Raw genomic sequence first — 16,484 nt, 5'->3', positions numbered from 1 at the left:
ACCCATTCCTTTGGTGTTCATGATGTTAGATGTTTTAGTAAGGCCAGGCCATTCAGGTAAAACTTTTACAAGCCTGGAGCCTGAAAAAAAATGAGTCGTAAAAAATCAGATCAGATTTTCTAAAGCTGAACAGTTTCATCCTGGATCTTTGTCCTTTTTTTTGCACCTAAAGTGAAAAAGGAGTCTTGCCCATGGGGATCTAGGGCTGCAGCCACCCACACTCTCCTCAGGCAGGTACACAGATCTAACAATCACCTACTGCTAGCTGACCAAGCATTGCTGCAGAAGAAATGTCATCAGTTTTGTTTCAAGCCAATGCTCACATCCTTGTCACCATTCCTTACAGCTGTTTTAAGAGTTGGCTGACAATTCTTAGATCTTAATGACATTCAAGATTTATAATTAGGTCTAAGGGGAAACACAAAAGATTAGTTAATCACACAGACCCTTACCTTTTGCTTTATTTTACATATCAAATTAATCTCAAAAACAAATTAAGAACAAAGTAGCTGTGTTACTGAAATAGATCAGTATCTTACATCATGTAAACAAAAATCACTGGTACATCTATTTTTCTTTAACCTACAATGACGAAGCTACAGGAAGTGAAAAATAGGCTCGACTTACTGACAATTTATTGGAAAAAACATCATGCATAGTTAAAGACTATCTGAAGATGGGAGTATGGATTCTAAAATAACCACTTTTAATAACTTCCTCTTCCCCTTCCTTGCCCCCCAAATCCATCTCCATAGCCACCTCTGTTCCCTCCTTGGAATCCTCCAGCCCCTCTGAAACCTCTATAGCCCCCAAAGCTCCCTCCTCCATAGCTTCCTCCTCCTCCTCCGCAGCTCCCTCCGCCAAAGCTCCCTCCACCAAAGCTCCCTGTGCCAAAGCTCCCTGTGCCAAAGCTTCCTCCACCAAAGCTTCCTCCGCCGTAGCTTCCTCCGCCATAGCTTCCTCCGCCATAGCCTCCTCCACCATAGCCTCCTCCGCCATAGCCGCCTCCGCCATAGCTCCCACCGTAGCTTCCTCCAGACCCCCCTCTACTGTAGCCTCCGCCTGACCCTCCTCTGTATCCTCCTCCACTTTGATAACCTCCTCGATAGGAATTATAGCCACCCCTATAGCCTCCACTGCCGTAGCCTCCCCCGCGATAGCCAGAACCGCCCTGGCTTCCTCTGTACCCGCCTCCGTTGTCGTAGCGAGCCATTTTGGGTGGGCGAGGGCCATCGCCATACCTACCAGAAGAAAGATTCAATGTTTAGCGTCTTTGGATATCAGGGTTTAAAGAAGTATTTTACTTAATGCTACATATCAAAGATCCCTATACGCTGACCATCACCCTCCCCACAACATAAATTCCTTTAAGGAAACCCTGCTTCTCTATAACTGGTCAATTTGTGAAGTAGAACAGTTATATCCCCATTAGCCTTTCTAGCCTTCTGCCTTAAAACTAGGTGTGGTGAGGCTTAAAGCCTGGTAACAAATTGGTTTTGATTCTCAGCTCTCAGGACTGGGACGCATTGATAATAGACTAGAATTAACCTCCTAAATGAATATCCTGGGCAGAGTTAGAACTGCCTTTATCAAGCCTCTGTTTTGCTTCTGAATCTCCCCAAACTGGTTTACATTTCCTTCTGCGGCCCCAAAGTAGAAGCCACAAGACATTAAAATAGTGTAAAGGGTGTGCACGCTTCAAATCCTTGCTCAGCCATCCACAACCTGAAGCAGCTCTAGCCTAATAGTTTAATCGGACTGGGAGTCAGAAGGACCTGGAATCTAATCCTAGTTCTGCCTCCTCTGCTATGTGATGTTGGGCAGGTCACTTCACTTCTTTGAGCCTCAGTTACCTTATCTGTAAAATGGGGCTTAAGATTGTGAGCCACGGAGACAGGGACTGTGTCCAACCTGATTAACTTGTTTCTATCTCAGTACTTAGAAAACAGTACGTGCTTAGTAAGTTCCATAATCACTATCACTATTATCATTAAGGAGCTCACCTCGCGCTGCCAACCATGAGGTTGATGCCTGCTGCGGCGGGCCTGGAAATCTGGCGGATCATATTGAGCATGCGCTCGTTCGCAGGGTCCAACTGGCTGATGATTTCAGGTTCTTTGGTTACTTCAACCACCAGGGCTTCCATGGCTGCCCGGAGGGCAGTGATGCAGGCAGCAGCATTGTGAGACATCTGCAGCTTGATCCTACAGTGGAGGAAAGACGGGAGACATTTAGAGATTGCAGGACACCCAAAAGCTTGTGCTTCTGTTCAGCGCATCGCTGAGATGGACTTGCATTTCCCCATCACTCCCCCATGAGACAGGCTACCTATTACCCCAAGTCAAGGCAACTCTGAGAAACAGCGGACCTGGAGAGGACCTGGATTCTAGCCCCGGCTCCGCCACTCGCCTGCTCTGTGACATTGGTTAAGTCGTTTAACTTCTCTGTGCTTCGGTTGCCTCATTTGCCTCATCTTCAAAATGGCAATTAAGACTGTGCCCAACCTGATTATCTTGAATCTATCCCTGGGCATAGTACAGTGCCTGGCACATAGTAAACACTTAACAAATATCATTTTTTTAAAAAACAAAAAACAGAACTAAACAGCAGGGTTACTGGTGATAAAGGGCAGCCTCAACCTTCTTTCTACGGCCAATTATTACAGGGTTGAAAATCTTTAGTAGACACTCGGGCAGGATCTCACCAATGACTCAAACAGGCCCTGGAAGGGGAAGCTGGTAATCAGTCAATAAAGGATATTTACTGAGTGCTTACTGTGTGCAGAGCACTGTATTAAGCACTTGGGAGAGTACAATGCAACAGAATCGGTAGGCATGTAGCAATATAACAGACTGCTTGTTGCTACAGCGCAACAGCAGGGGCTAATACACTCTGCCCCCAAACAATCGTATTTATTGAGCACTTACTGTGTGCAGAGCACTGTACTAAGCACTTGGGAAGTGCAAGTTGGCAACACTCCCCGACAACTTGGACTGAGTTAGAGCCTCAGGCTCTTTGACATGGGGGGTCTGAGGCTGAGAGGTCCAGACCAGAACCCCACTTCTAGTTTTGATTAGTCCCGGGGGGTGGCTGGGACCAACCCTAGGAGCAGCTCAGGGGTAGCAGGTACTGGCTGTAGCTGCTTCTTCTGTTGAGCTGCTGGTACAATGCTCTGAATACAAATGATACAAATGAGCCTTAAGGCTCATGGGCTGTGATTACTATTTTCTTTCTATGTACAAATAATTCCTGGAGTTTAGCCCAGCTTCACTGCAACTTATTCACATTTCAGGAAAAAAACTTATTCGTTGCAGTCAGAAGACCTAAGCTGTTCCCGAGCAAACAGAATGCTCTGTATTCAATTTGTTCCCCTCAGCCAATTTTTGATCCATTTTCCTAAGCTTAAGTTTCGCGAGCAGCTGGCTTCCACCACTCCTTATGTTCCCATCCAGGCTGGAGTTCGATATAAATTGAAAATCCATACCAGTCATCCAACACCATAATCGTCCCATCAGATACAACTTTCTTGGAGGCGAAGAGCAGCAGCTGCAGGGGACTCACTAAAGTCATGCTTTTGGCAGAGATGGCCCGTGTGCGAATCTGCAGACACAAAGGGAAGGAAATGCTTTTCAGACCACATGTTAACCAATTCAGGGTCTGAGAATACAGACAAAAACCTGATAGTTAAAAAAAAGCAAGGGCCCCCAAGAGGGCTGGGAAACTGCGGGTCTCACCTTTTCTCCAAATACGAAGAAAGGAGATGGGTACTTCATGTCCTGGCTGCTGAAGGGGCAGTTGACAGACGACTTGTGAATAAGTGCATTGCGTCCCTCGGTGGTAAGAATCTTCCGCTTTTCTTTGTGGTAACAGACATTAGGGTACACCCCAAAAGCCAGCAGGGAAATCACAACATCCAAGTTATTGTCTGGCCCAGTGTTGTTGAATACTTGGGTCAGCAAACAGTCTGAGAAAAAGCGAAGAAGACGTCAATAAAAACAGCCAAATTACTCTGAGCTGGCCCTAACATTTTTTTTGGTCCAACTGCAAATTTTATCTGTTCTCAAGGTTTCTGGCCCCAGATCTAGGAGGGTGGAAGAAAAAACTCTTCAGAATGGATTAAGTTTCAAAATTAAATGAGTTTTCCATTGCTGTTATGGTACAATGATCTGGAAAGACCATCCTCCTCTTCCCCAAGAACAAGGGGGGTTCCAAGATCAGAGCCAGTTTTCCAGAGGAAATTCTGAAAGGAGCCAGACAACTGCCAGGCTGAACACCCACGACGTGTGAAATGAAAACCCTTTTGACTTAAGGTTGTTACTGTGTATCTCCACCTAAGGTTTGAAATGCTAAAACCTGGCAGCTTTTCACTATTTTTCTTCAAAAATGGGATTAATTTGCATCATGCCTTAAAGGAAAGATGTTACATACTTTGGACCAGGCTGCTTTTATTTTTTTAAACGAAACCATCCTCACACCCTCACTTGTTTTTGTCCTGTTTCAAACAATTCCTCCTCTTCTACTCGGCAGTTGAAGGGTATGGCAACCTTCCCGAATTTCACTCTCAGATGAAGCTACTGTGGGTTTTAGGGTCCTTAGCACTGATTTACACCTACAAGTGTGGGAGCACTCAGGAGGCAGGGAGCAGAATATGGTAAGGAGGAAAGGGGGCACCTATCTATCCCCCACTGCCCCGCCATTGCAAGTAAGGGCACGGCTTCTATAATCTACAGATTACAAGTGGTGGTATCAGCAGAGGACAGAGGCTCAGGACAGAGTGCTCAGTCCAGTAAGCACTCAAATACCAGACGGCCTAAAAGCCAAGTGGAGATTGTGTAAACCCGCTAGTGGGGCTGATTTTGCCATCACAGCAGATCTGGAGCCCAACACCTGTCATCACTGACAGTCATCTAACAGTAGAAACAACACCGTGGCTCATCTCTGGGTTCCTTTCAATACCAAAGGACAGGGCAAGCTTTGGGCTGGGGTGGGGAGGGGAGGTGAAGGACATGGGGAACTTGTAACCCTGATGCTCAACCCACGGAACCCTTCAAAGGAGGGTGAGGCTTACCTTCTGGGAAGCCAGAATTAAGCAGAATTTCCTTGAGTTGGACTTTGGCCTCCCAAGTCATTCTGAGTGTAGCCATGTTAAGCCTTTTGTGCTCACAGAAGCGTATTTCTGCCTCTTCCCCACCCATTCTAAAAAGGAGAGAGACAAGGTAAACACAGGTGAACAGTGGAGACGAAAAACAACCCTCTTAGATCACCAAATACGAGCTACTTTCTACAAACGTACCTGGCATCATCCCAGGCTTGGAACACCGACAGAAGGGCCACATGATCCGAAAATCTGCTCCCGGCAAAATTCCGGTGGACGTAACCAAGTCGCTTGCCCTCATTAATGAAGGGTTCTGGGAAACAGGTGGCAGCAGAGATGGTGCACACAGCATCCCCGACGCTGAAACAGATCAGAGAACCCCTCTAGGGTCAGACCTCAACAGAGGTATTGCTAGGAGTCGAGGCAGAACCAACAACAACAAATACAACTATCTCTTGGCCAAAGTACAAAATGAAATTTTACTAGCTGTGAGCGTTACTGCAGACCTCCTCTAATAAAACCAAAGGCCGGTAGTGACAATTCCCTCCCGCACTGAGTCATGCATGTACCATCTTTACAGGCCTATCCACCCTTCCTTATTAATATTCACTGCACACCGCAAATTCAAACGTCGTGCCACTCTCCTTTCTGCTCAATATTCACACTCTTCTTGTGGTACCTCTCCCACCTCTTTCACTGGAATAGTAAGCATTAAAATCACCACGGGTGTAAGCTCACCCATCTTATGAGAAAGGTCGGCCCTTCCTGCTACTCATAAATAATTCAGGCTCCACCAAGACTCACTCATTCTTCTTTCTTCTTCATGAATATTCTGTTCTTTCCCCAAAGATGGCATTTGTCTTCAATCTTGAATATTCAAATCATGTCCCATCCCAACCATCCCCATCCCTGCCCGCTCTGGCCTCCACCCAATTCTCCTCCAGTTTTCCTAAGGGGCAGAGGGTGGAAGCCCATATGACCTGTTGCCCTAGACTTACTAGAAAATGCAGCCCATGATCATCATCTTGCCCAGGCGAGGTTCGATGGGGAGTTTAGCCAGGATTCTCCCCAGAGGTGTCAACTCATCATTGGCATCCAGTGCATCAAGCTCTGGGAGGGAAGGAAAAAAAAATAATTCTTGGTGAGTAGATTGCCCAAGGTGCCGTTCTGTAGCCAAAGGGGACAGAACTCTGCCTTGTGAGTCACGAGTTAAGTGTGAGTCAAGCTTTCTGAGCAACCTAACTCGTATTGATGATTCTTCCTTATGGGGCAAAACTGTCAGTACAATTGACTACGCCAACAAACCCTGTTTTCAACTTCTCATTAGCAACAAGATTCTCTTATATGGAAATGTTTCATGAAGTCAGCAAAAACTAGTTACCCAATTCAACTATTTAGTAAATCAGAAATCACACAACATAAACCCGAGGAAATGCCCCAGAAGCACAAAAAACAGTTTAATGAGCCTGGGGGCCACCTGTAAGCAGGTGGTGTCACCACCTCTCCCAGCCCAGGCAGGCAGGCATCACTGGAAAACTGGTGCTCTGAACACCCCCGCCTTTTTTTTTAAACTCATAAAGGCTGGTTGGATTTGGGTTTTTTTTTTGAAGACCAGATTACAGAACAAAACTAAAAAGGGCTTAACTTTCCAAATTTTGAGTACCCTGACCAAATCTCAGCACCACGTAATTTATTTATTTATATCAATGTCTATATCCCTCTAAACTGCAAGCTTATTGTGGGAAGGGAACCTATCCGGCAATCCTGTTGTGCAGTACCTCTCCCATCCCAGGTGCTCCGTACTGTGCTCAGCAACCCAGGAAGCATTCAATAAATACCGATTGATAGTTCAGAGGCTCTTTGGGCATGGGGACTATCGTCAACTTCCACTGCCCTCACCTGTGGTTCAGGTACAGAACTATGCCCACAGTAAGCTTTCAATGAATCCTGCCAGTGACAGACTTTTCAGGTGCGTATAGCCTAATCATAATTTAAGTTCTTACTGTGTGCCAAGTACTGTACTAAGTGCTGGGGTGGGTACAGGCAAATCGGGTTGGGCACAGTCCCTGTCCCATGTGGGGCTCATGGTCTTGATCCCCGTTTTACAGATGAGGGAACTGAGGCCCAGAGAAGTGAAGGGATTTGCCCAAGGTCCTGCAGCACATAAGTGGCAGAGCCAAGATTAGAACCCATGATCTTCTGACTCCGAGGACCAAGCTCTAGCCACTAGGCCACGCTGCTTCACTGGAAGGTGGAAGCGGGCATACATGGTGCAGTGGGCACCATCAGTAAGTGAGGGAAGCGATACCTCTGAGAGTGTGTTCCGCTTCAATCACAGCATCCAGCGGTGGTGGCTCAATGGCTTTGGCCAGGAACTGACCGATTCCTCCCAGGCGCAAAAGCTTGATGCTCAAGGCAATTTCATGCAGCGGTGTTCGGAACATTTCAGGAGTCATGTGGGTTTCAAGCCTGGTGTGAACAAACAGAAAGTCACTGTCATTCTTGCACACTCACTCCACCCTCCTATATCACCTCAAGAACAGCCATTCTTTTGCCTTGGGAACGGACTACAGCTCCTCCAGGACAGGTAGGAAGTGAGTGTTTTTCTTCAGTTGTACTCCCGAGGACTTATGACTGTGCACTGCATTCAGCAGTCACTCGAGGCAGTGTGGATATTGGACCCTCTGCTATCCCACCACTCCTAGTCTTAGGCTGGTTTAAAAGCAGTCAGGCGACTAAGAACCACAATTTCCACATCTTCCTCATCCCACTCTGTTCGTTTTATTAATCACCCCACCTCACTGTAGTGGAAAACAAAAATCAACAGTGTGGCCTAGGGGCAAGAGCATGGCCTAGGGGCAGGAGCACAGGAAAAGGAGCCAAGAGACTTGCTGTGTGACCTTGAGCAAGTCACTTAATAGCTGTGACTCAGTTTCCTCAACTGTCAACTGAGTTACGTTCTTATTCTCTCCCATCCTTAGACTGAGAGCCCTACGTGAGATAGGGCTGGTGTCATCTGCTTGTATTGTACAATACATCATCTACCCCAGCGCTTGGTACATAGTTAACACTAACAAATGCCAAATACTATTATTGCTATTATTATCATTCACTGCTTTTTGGGTCCAAGTCTCATGGGAATGAGGCTAACTGCAAGTGGGCACTTGGGCTGGTTCCAAGCCACTTCCAACTGCACCCTCAGTAACTGTCAAGGGCTACCCTTCTAACCCAAACTCCAGTCATGCCCGGGGCTAAAGCATTTGGAATTTGCTGCTAAAGGAAGTTGAGCAAGATTGATGGGCAAGAGGTTCCCAACAGATTCTTACAAGAAAGAGGGATGTGAGACGCCTTAAGGGGTAACTAGATTCAAGGCCAATAATTCCACGATTACTAGAACCAAAAGCACATTAGATGGTGTACCCATAACCACTAGAGACATGAAGAATGTCAACCACTTCTCTGTTCCTCCATGCATCTTTTGGGGGGGACCCCGGGCCTGACCCAGTGGGTCACTGCTTGTGTCCTTACCATCTCCTATGGTCTGATTATTCTGGGATTTTTATCTAGATCAGCTCTCTGTCCAAACATGGTATTAGATTACGGTGTTACTGGTGACGACTGCCTCACCTGTCAAAGCGAGCTCTGCTGCAGAGATGGAAACAGAATCCAGGCCGCACACGACCGGCTCGGCCTTTCCGCTGCTCTAGGTTGGTTTTGGATGCCCAGACTGTAGCGTAGTTGGTCATGTTGTTGTGAGCAGTGAACAACTTCACCTTCTGCCTATAAAGACACAGTAAACGGATGTCAAACACAAACAACCAAAATCATGCTTGCCAGTAGTTTTGCTCCTCACAAAACAGGAAGGTATCACCATACTTTCTTGGGCAGATCTCCAAACTGAACCACATCCTAATTCCCCATATAAGTACCCTTCTGAAAAACTCCCATGACCACACCAATTTCTCTCCGCATCACATTCCTAACCACTGATTTTATGGGGACTCCATATCTCTACACGCTCTTCTCTTGTTAAACCCCAAACTCACACTCATCCCTCCTCCAAAATCAGTCAATTCTAATCCACTGGTTAACCATTTTGTCCCTTCAGGGAACTCCTGCCCGACTTGAATCTTTCAAATCACAATCCTCCTCCCTTTCAAAGCCCTCCTAAAAGACAATCTCGGATGAATCCTCAACTCTCTGGTCCTAACATCACACGGGTACAGGGCCTCAGTGTGTTTCCTAACCAGAAAGCAATGTTCAGAGAAAAAACTCACTTGCAGGAGTCAAGCACATAAACAACATCATTAATGGTAATGCTGGTCTCGGCAATGTTTGTAGACAAAATAACCTACGGAAAAGCATAAGAAACACAACGGCATAATATTACTTCAGAGCTGGCAGGTTCACACTTCGAATATCAGTACTGTGGAAAAAAAGGAACTGCTCGTCTATTCCACTTTCTTGAGGCAAATAAATTATGCCTATTATTATAATAGCCAGGCACTGTACTAAGCACTGGGATAGACACAAGATGACAATAATTGTATTTGTTACGAGACAATTGGGTTGGACAGAGTCCAGTCCCACACAGGGCTAAACGGCTCAGTTTTAATCCCCATTTTACAGATGAGGTAACTGGGGCACAGAGAAGCTAAGTGACTCGCCCTAAGTCACACAGGCAGGACATAAGTGGCAAAGCCAGAATTAAAACCCAGTTCCAAGCAGCGTGGCTCAGTGGAAAGAGCCCGGGCTTGGGAGTCAGAGGTCATGGGTTCAAATCCCAGCCCTGCCAATTGTCAGCTGTGTGACTTTGGGCAAGTCACTTCACTTCTCTGGGCCTCAGTTCCCTCATCTGTAAAATGGCGTTTAAGATTGTGAGTCCCACATGGGACAACCTGATCACCTTGTACCCTCCCCAGCGCTTAGAACAGTGCTTTGCACATACTAAGCGCTTAACAAATACCAAAATTATTATTATTATTCTGACTCCCAGGTCCAAATGCTTCTGACGAACTGTCAACAAACTCATTCTGTTTTTCTCCTGGGGCTCTCCTTATGGTCGAGTAGCCTGCGTAATTTCCTGGACTTGTTTCTAAGGCAGATTGAGCACATCAGGTCCCCTCCCTCCCATTCTCGGGCTCAATTTCTACCTTGGTTACTCCAGCTGGCACCGAATCAAAAACTTTGCGCTGCTCCTCCCGAGGAATCTGTGAATGCAGAGGCAAAATCCGGTATCGGTGGCTCCCTACGACATGAACAAGGAAAGGGAGAAGGGTTATAATTTGCACATCAGGCTTTGGTTCCCCAACTTCTGTACACCTTTCTATTCACTAGTCTGAACCCGCCACGCCTTGAACTTCTCCCCAAATTCCCATCCAACGAGTTTAGCTCAACCTTTCCCCTTCTCTGAGCAAGTGAAAATCAAAAGGGTCATACCAAAGTGTGGGTTCATTTCTAGGTGTTTCTGCATGGTGTAAATCAGATTCCAGCCAGGAAGGAAGACAAGCACAGCTCCAGGAACGTTTAGGGTCTCAATGTACTTTAGCAGCGCCTCAATGAGCTCAAATGGAGTTTCTTTTTCATTCAGTTGGGCCATACAACGCTTGGTTTCTGGTCCATAATCATCGCTGCAGATCAGGTTACAATTTGCCTGCAAGAAAAGCCAAGACACACTTTCAGCTCATTATTCTCCTTCACTCATCACTACCGTCAATTTAATACTCATCTTCATTAGGCACAAAATCAACCCTATCATCAAATGACAGCTTTCTGACTTTGCTACCCAAATGTTGGGATAGACCGGCGTTATCACAGAAGTTCAGAAGAGAGGAAAACTTTTTTAGGCCACACAAGCTATGCCAAAGACCTAAGGCAGAATTTTTCCCTATTACAAATTTCAGATTCTTCAAATTTGACTGGGTTGTGATTAAACCTGGAAGTACTTCCTATGGACAAATTATCATCACCTAAGAGTACTCCCTCTGTGACTTGGAGTCTCAGTGCTGTTCTTGATAATTAGCAAAAATTCTGTTTTTGAATTCCTTTTACGGCATTTCTAGTCGTTATTTCTCCTCCAGCCCCTCTGGACTGTTGTGGGCAGTCAATGTATCTGCCAACTCTGTTGTATTGTACTCTCCCAAGTGCTTAGTACAGTGCTCAGCACAGTAAGCACTCAGTAAACACTACTTCTTGGTAAGCTTTCCAAGACAGTAATTAAACTCATTAATCATCAGTCAGTGTACACGAGTAGCACTTCACTAGTAAATTATTTGTAAAATGATGGGCAAATGGGGAAGTAGAGGGAGTTGTTACGAAAACTGAGGGCTAGGTAACATTTTGCAGGGTGTAGCCTTTTTTCGGACACCTTCTGCAAGGCTAAGAGAAAGCTTTTTAAAATCACACTACAAGTTCTTGGCCTATTACCACTCCTTTCGTAAATCCACTTACATCGTCATCATCACCACCGTCATCATCCTTGTCCTTTTTCTTCTTGTCCCTTGGTGGGGGAATGAACTGGGTCATCTGAATACAGTCTTCCAGAAAATACTCTGCCAGGGACAAAGCAATTGTTGAAGTGATAAGATCAACTAACAGGTATTGAGATTGAACTGTTCTAAGGGGGCCAGACAAACAAAACTTTCAATTCCACATTCCCATTTGAGGGATATAAACAAGGAACAAAACAGGATGATCTAATATTCATCAATGTAATTGGCAAAAAAAGACAAGAATATCATTCCTCTCTGAAAATTACTCTTATTGAATCCTCCTGAACAGCAGAGAACATCAATTTATCGTGGGGGAATAAACCACTACCCCACTAGTGATGACACATGATGACAACTGGTCTATTTACAGCACATTGCCTAGAGCAGAATTTTAAACTGCCCTTACTGTTGCCTGCAGATGTACTGAAGGCCACAATCAGCAGGTGACAGAACACACTGTTCAGGAAGGCGGTTACCTTGAACGGGGTAGGTCCGGCCATAGACTTCAATGATGGGGCAGTTGAAGAAATATTCGCAGAACATGCTAGTGTCGATGGTGGCAGACATGAGGACAATGCGCACCTCGGGGTAAGCTTGCACCACATCCCGTAGCACCACCAAAAGGAAGTCAGTCTGTGGCAAAACCAAACAGAAAGGAGGTCAGCTAATTCCGAAGCCCAAATACTACAAGGAGGAGAAATGCCGTACTTGCACTAGAGCACCCCAAATTATAATAGGGCTGACAAGACACCTGTTTTATGTAGTATTATTACCTCCAGGTGTTCTAAGGGCAAACTGTGATGAATGAGTTTCTGGTAACTCAAGTAGGTAACGACTACGTTTTGGAAAACGTTAAAAGGGCGCTAAAAGCACCTTAAGGGACATTAAAAAATTAGCTTTGAAAAGCCAGTACCAAGAATATCATGTAACAATCGAAAGGCTAAAGAGGTGTACAGCACACAGAAAAATGTTATCTTTTAAGATTAATAATTATGACAGCATCTATTAAGCGCTGAACCAGGTCCTACATTGGGCTCAGAATCTAGGTAAAGAACAACAGGTATCGAATGCCCATTTTGCAGATGAGAGAACCGAGGCAGATTTGCCCAAGATCACGCAGCAGGTTAAGTGGCAGAGCTGTGATTAGAACCTGGGTATTTTGGACTCCCAGGCCTGTGCCCTTTCCATCACGACAAACTGCTTCTTTTATCACTGAACACCACAGTAAATAGGATATTCCATTAAAGACAAGTTTTAGGGGGCTCAATTAAATTTTTAATAATGCAGAAAAATTACCCACCAGAAAAAACACCAAATGTCTCAATCGTCATTAGGCCTGCCAACAAGTTTTCTCACTAAACTCCCTGAGCTAAGACAAACTTTAAAAAGGTTGTTACAGTAAACAGAGGCGGGACTGTAAATAGCATTTTAGTAACCACATTAAGTGAAGCTGCTGTCTCCCTGAACTCACTTGTTAGCATGTTCCAACGATTTGTGACATCACAGTCAAAGGGAGGAGGGGAAGATCAGTTCAAAATGACACACTTTTGAATGATTTACCAATCTGCACAAGTATGTGTCAGATATTAACTCTAATTAGGAGGGAGGCGAGGAAGGCGGGGGGGGGGGGGGGGGGGGGGGGGGGGGGCGGGGGGAGAGGTAGAACCCAAACTCTTACCCTTAGTACAGTGTAATACACACAGTAAGTGCTCATATGATTAAGACATGCAAAAGTTACTCACATTAATGTCTCTTTCATGGATTTCATCTACGATTACGTGACTAATTCCACGAATGCCAGCTTCCAGTTTCCTCAGGAGCACACCTTGGAAAACAAATCAGATATGAAAATGGGCTGCTAAGAAGCATTTTTAAAATACATGACACCTTAACTTTTGAATCCTCCCGACACAGATGTAAACAATATAAGTTTAAATAAACCAAGAACACATGAGAGCAGTTTTGAAAACTCATCTCAACTCCATAATCCTACTAAACTATGGCATATCGGTGTGAATTTTTCTTTCCAAGTGATTAAACCTACGGAATGTCACCTTCTCTCTCATAAATGAAAGAACTGACCAAAAAATTACTTGCAGGACAAACTCTACTTCTCAGAGAAACTCCACACCGTGCCAGGCTTTCTACACAACTGCCAAAACTCAGGTCACCAATGAAGCTGAACTCAAGAACCCCAGAGCGGAACTGACCGACAGTGCAGAACATCACACTGGCATGAGGACGGGGAAGGACGGACTCAAATCGCACACTGTAGCCACAGCTTTTTCCAGGTTCTTCTCCTCGCTCATATGCTACTCGCTCTGCCACAGAAACGGCACTGATTCTCCTAGGCTACAGTGAAACAAAAAATAGCAAGAGTTCAGTGACAAAAATCATGCACAAAAGCTAGCCTAACAGCTACTCCCCTCCCACACTCCCCACCGGCCTCCTCAGGCTGGAGCTGCAGCTGTGACACCCACGCTTCTCCCATAAAAGTCTCCACTGGTTTATAAGACAGAGCTACAGTGCCCCCCTCTCCACCTTCCACCCTTCCCATCCTTGCCGGCAGCTTTCAAGCGACCACACAGTGCAATATCACCACACTTTGTCACACGTAGCATGACATAATGCCATTGTCACATGGCAGGGAAGGAGGCAGAGGAGGATGTAAATCGCATGGTTCTTAGCACAATAACTGCCTTGATTTCACCATTTAGCTCTTCTGCAGAAAGACCACTGACCCCCCCCATCTGAGACTTTACCCAAGTTCAGTTGAGGGGAAAGTGCTAGACAGGTGAGTGCCACCAATGCTTAGCCATTGGCTTCCAGTGTGTTTCTCTAAGGAAGGACTAAGGAGACCCTGCGAGTACTGTCAAGACCGGCCACACCCCAAGCACAGACCCCCGTGGCCCGTCCACTCTTCTCACCTGAGTCACCACAATGTTACACTCTGCTGCTCGATTGTTCCAGATGCATTCATCCAGAATGAACTGGGGAACCTGAGTGGTTTTACCACATCCAGTAGCACCACGGATAATGACAACAGAATTGTGATGGATGGCTTCCAGGATTTCTTTCTCAAACTTCTTCACTGGCAGCATCTCCCTCTCCTCCAGAATCTGAAATGCACAAGGGCCATCAGACTATGAACTGACACCAGCGATGCCCGGGTACTCGAGAAGGACTGACAGCCTCAATTCCCTTGGAGGCTCAGTGCCATTCCATCAGAAGGAAGGAGCTTGGGGGCAGGGGACAGACGGAGGGACACTCCCCACACCACCACCAAATCCCAGTCCCACCCAGATTGGATGTCACAGTCCTGCTTCAAACTTGAGCTGAGGTCTGGAGAAGGAGGGATCTTTCTGAGAAATCTTTTGCTCCCTTTATTCCAAGAGGTAGGTGGTCTCAGTAAACACCTCTCCCTCAAAAGCCTAAGGCCTGCAGGGGACTGCAGGGAAATGAGAATTTTGTTTCTATCCCTGGGGTGAGGTGCCTCCTTCAGACCCAGATTGGGGGGGGTGGGGGGGTGGAGGAATGGGACTGCGAAAACAGTTATTACAACCACCCTATGCCCACTTGGAATTACTTGAGGTGGTCTTAAATAAGTCCAATCGACTGCTAGTGCAATACTCAGGACCTCAGCATCCTGTTATCCTGTTTCTAATGCTTAGAGAGGAGGCAGGGGAGCTCCCTCGAGCCCAACCCAGGGCTAGAAATGGGACCTGCGTGTCACTTTAGTAAGGTGTGTAGTCCCAAACTCTTGAGTGGGAGGGACAGAGGAGAAAAGGAGAGTTCCAGTCCAGGTCTTCTCCAGCCCACAGAGCAGGCTGACAATACTAAAGTTCTTGCTCGGGTTTCATACCCCACTGCCCAAAACAGACTACTGATTTTCATCCATAAAAAAGTCCAGGCCATTTATTTTTGACAACACCAAAACTCCAGGGAGGACACAATCTGGTTTCTACTGGAATGTGCCGGGATGACCATCTCACGAAAGGTAGCCATGCCGGGGAGAGTAAGCACAACTTCAAGGAAATTGCTTATCTCCCCTTAGTAGGTGGATGGCCTAAAGCCCAACTATCTAAACCCATTCAAAGGTTTACCGCTTTTAGATCACGATCCTGTTCGAGCTGGTACATGAGTTCATTTTTCAGGTCTGCACTTATCTGCTCTGGGGTAGCCTGAAGAACAAACAAAAGTTGGAGGTTTGGGTAACAAATAGCAATTCAGATCTTCATTTCAGGGCTCTCGATGCCCCCTTTTCATATAAAGAACAGTGTTCAAAAATATTCACAGGATCCAAGAACCACAGAAAAATGATCTGAGACATTATACTGTACTCACATAGGCCAAGGGGCCCTCATCAATGTTGCTACTGGTCCACGGATTCCAGTTCGATTGAGGGGGCGACCAGGGGACAACTCCAGTCTGACTCTGTCGCTGGGATGGTTCAAACTGGGCCAGTTTACCCATGTTGAGGGTAACTGGAAAACTGGGATCTTCAGGCTACGGGTTTGGAAAAAGAAAAACAACCCCGTTATAGTAAACACGACTGCTCCGATGAGCGTGGAGTAAGATTCTTGGAAAAGCCATGAGTACTCTCACTTACTGGTGGCAAGATCTCCAGGCACAGTTCCTGTACGACATTCTGCAGCTGATGCTCTAAGTCGTTAGACAGGTTCACGGTATAAGGTTCCACCTGTGGAATTGGCAATGCAGTCACAACCATGGTAAATAAAGAAAACCCATCAAGCGCTACCTAGACCTAGTCCTGAGGGCTCACGGTGGAGCGTGGACTCTCAAATGTAGCCACTGGAGGGCTGCTGGGCAGCTAAACGAAGCTGTGGTTCCTGCTGCTACCTCTGTCACTTAAGCGAGGGAGCTGGCCTGATGTACAT

General features: G+C 46.1%; 1 protein-coding gene across 3 annotated transcripts in view; it reads right to left on the bottom strand.

Annotated features, from left to right (window-relative positions):
* Window positions 1-443: 443 nt before the first annotated feature.
* DHX9 (DExH-box helicase 9) overlaps window positions 444-16,484 on the bottom strand; it is a 32,792-nt gene continuing 16,751 nt past the window's right edge. For all 3 annotated transcript variants that reach the window (XM_038758692.1, XM_038758693.1, XM_038758694.1), the window contains 20 exons: window positions 16,196-16,285; window positions 15,931-16,092; window positions 15,690-15,767; window positions 14,514-14,705; window positions 13,797-13,938; window positions 13,329-13,411; window positions 12,063-12,219; window positions 11,546-11,646; window positions 10,535-10,748; window positions 10,249-10,343; window positions 9,373-9,446; window positions 8,723-8,875; window positions 7,404-7,564; window positions 6,094-6,205; window positions 5,294-5,455; window positions 5,069-5,196; window positions 3,735-3,964; window positions 3,485-3,600; window positions 2,004-2,204; window positions 444-1,241 (listed from right to left, as the gene is read on the bottom strand). In XM_038758692.1, coding sequence (XP_038614620.1) covers window positions 707-1,241; window positions 2,004-2,204; window positions 3,485-3,600; window positions 3,735-3,964; window positions 5,069-5,196; window positions 5,294-5,455; window positions 6,094-6,205; window positions 7,404-7,564; window positions 8,723-8,875; window positions 9,373-9,446; window positions 10,249-10,343; window positions 10,535-10,748; window positions 11,546-11,646; window positions 12,063-12,219; window positions 13,329-13,411; window positions 13,797-13,938; window positions 14,514-14,705; window positions 15,690-15,767; window positions 15,931-16,092; window positions 16,196-16,285 — 3,186 coding nt within the window. In that variant the 3' untranslated portion in view covers window positions 444-706. The remainder of the gene's footprint in view (window positions 1,242-2,003; window positions 2,205-3,484; window positions 3,601-3,734; window positions 3,965-5,068; window positions 5,197-5,293; window positions 5,456-6,093; window positions 6,206-7,403; window positions 7,565-8,722; window positions 8,876-9,372; window positions 9,447-10,248; window positions 10,344-10,534; window positions 10,749-11,545; window positions 11,647-12,062; window positions 12,220-13,328; window positions 13,412-13,796; window positions 13,939-14,513; window positions 14,706-15,689; window positions 15,768-15,930; window positions 16,093-16,195; window positions 16,286-16,484) is intronic.

The sequence above is a fragment of the Tachyglossus aculeatus genome, chromosome 16 (assembly GCF_015852505.1).
Source record: "Tachyglossus aculeatus isolate mTacAcu1 chromosome 16, mTacAcu1.pri, whole genome shotgun sequence".
In the NCBI taxonomy this organism is placed as follows: domain Eukaryota; kingdom Metazoa; phylum Chordata; class Mammalia; order Monotremata; family Tachyglossidae; genus Tachyglossus; species Tachyglossus aculeatus.
The sequence above is the reverse complement of the archived record's forward strand: the minus strand, read 5'-3'. Positions and strand labels throughout refer to the sequence as shown.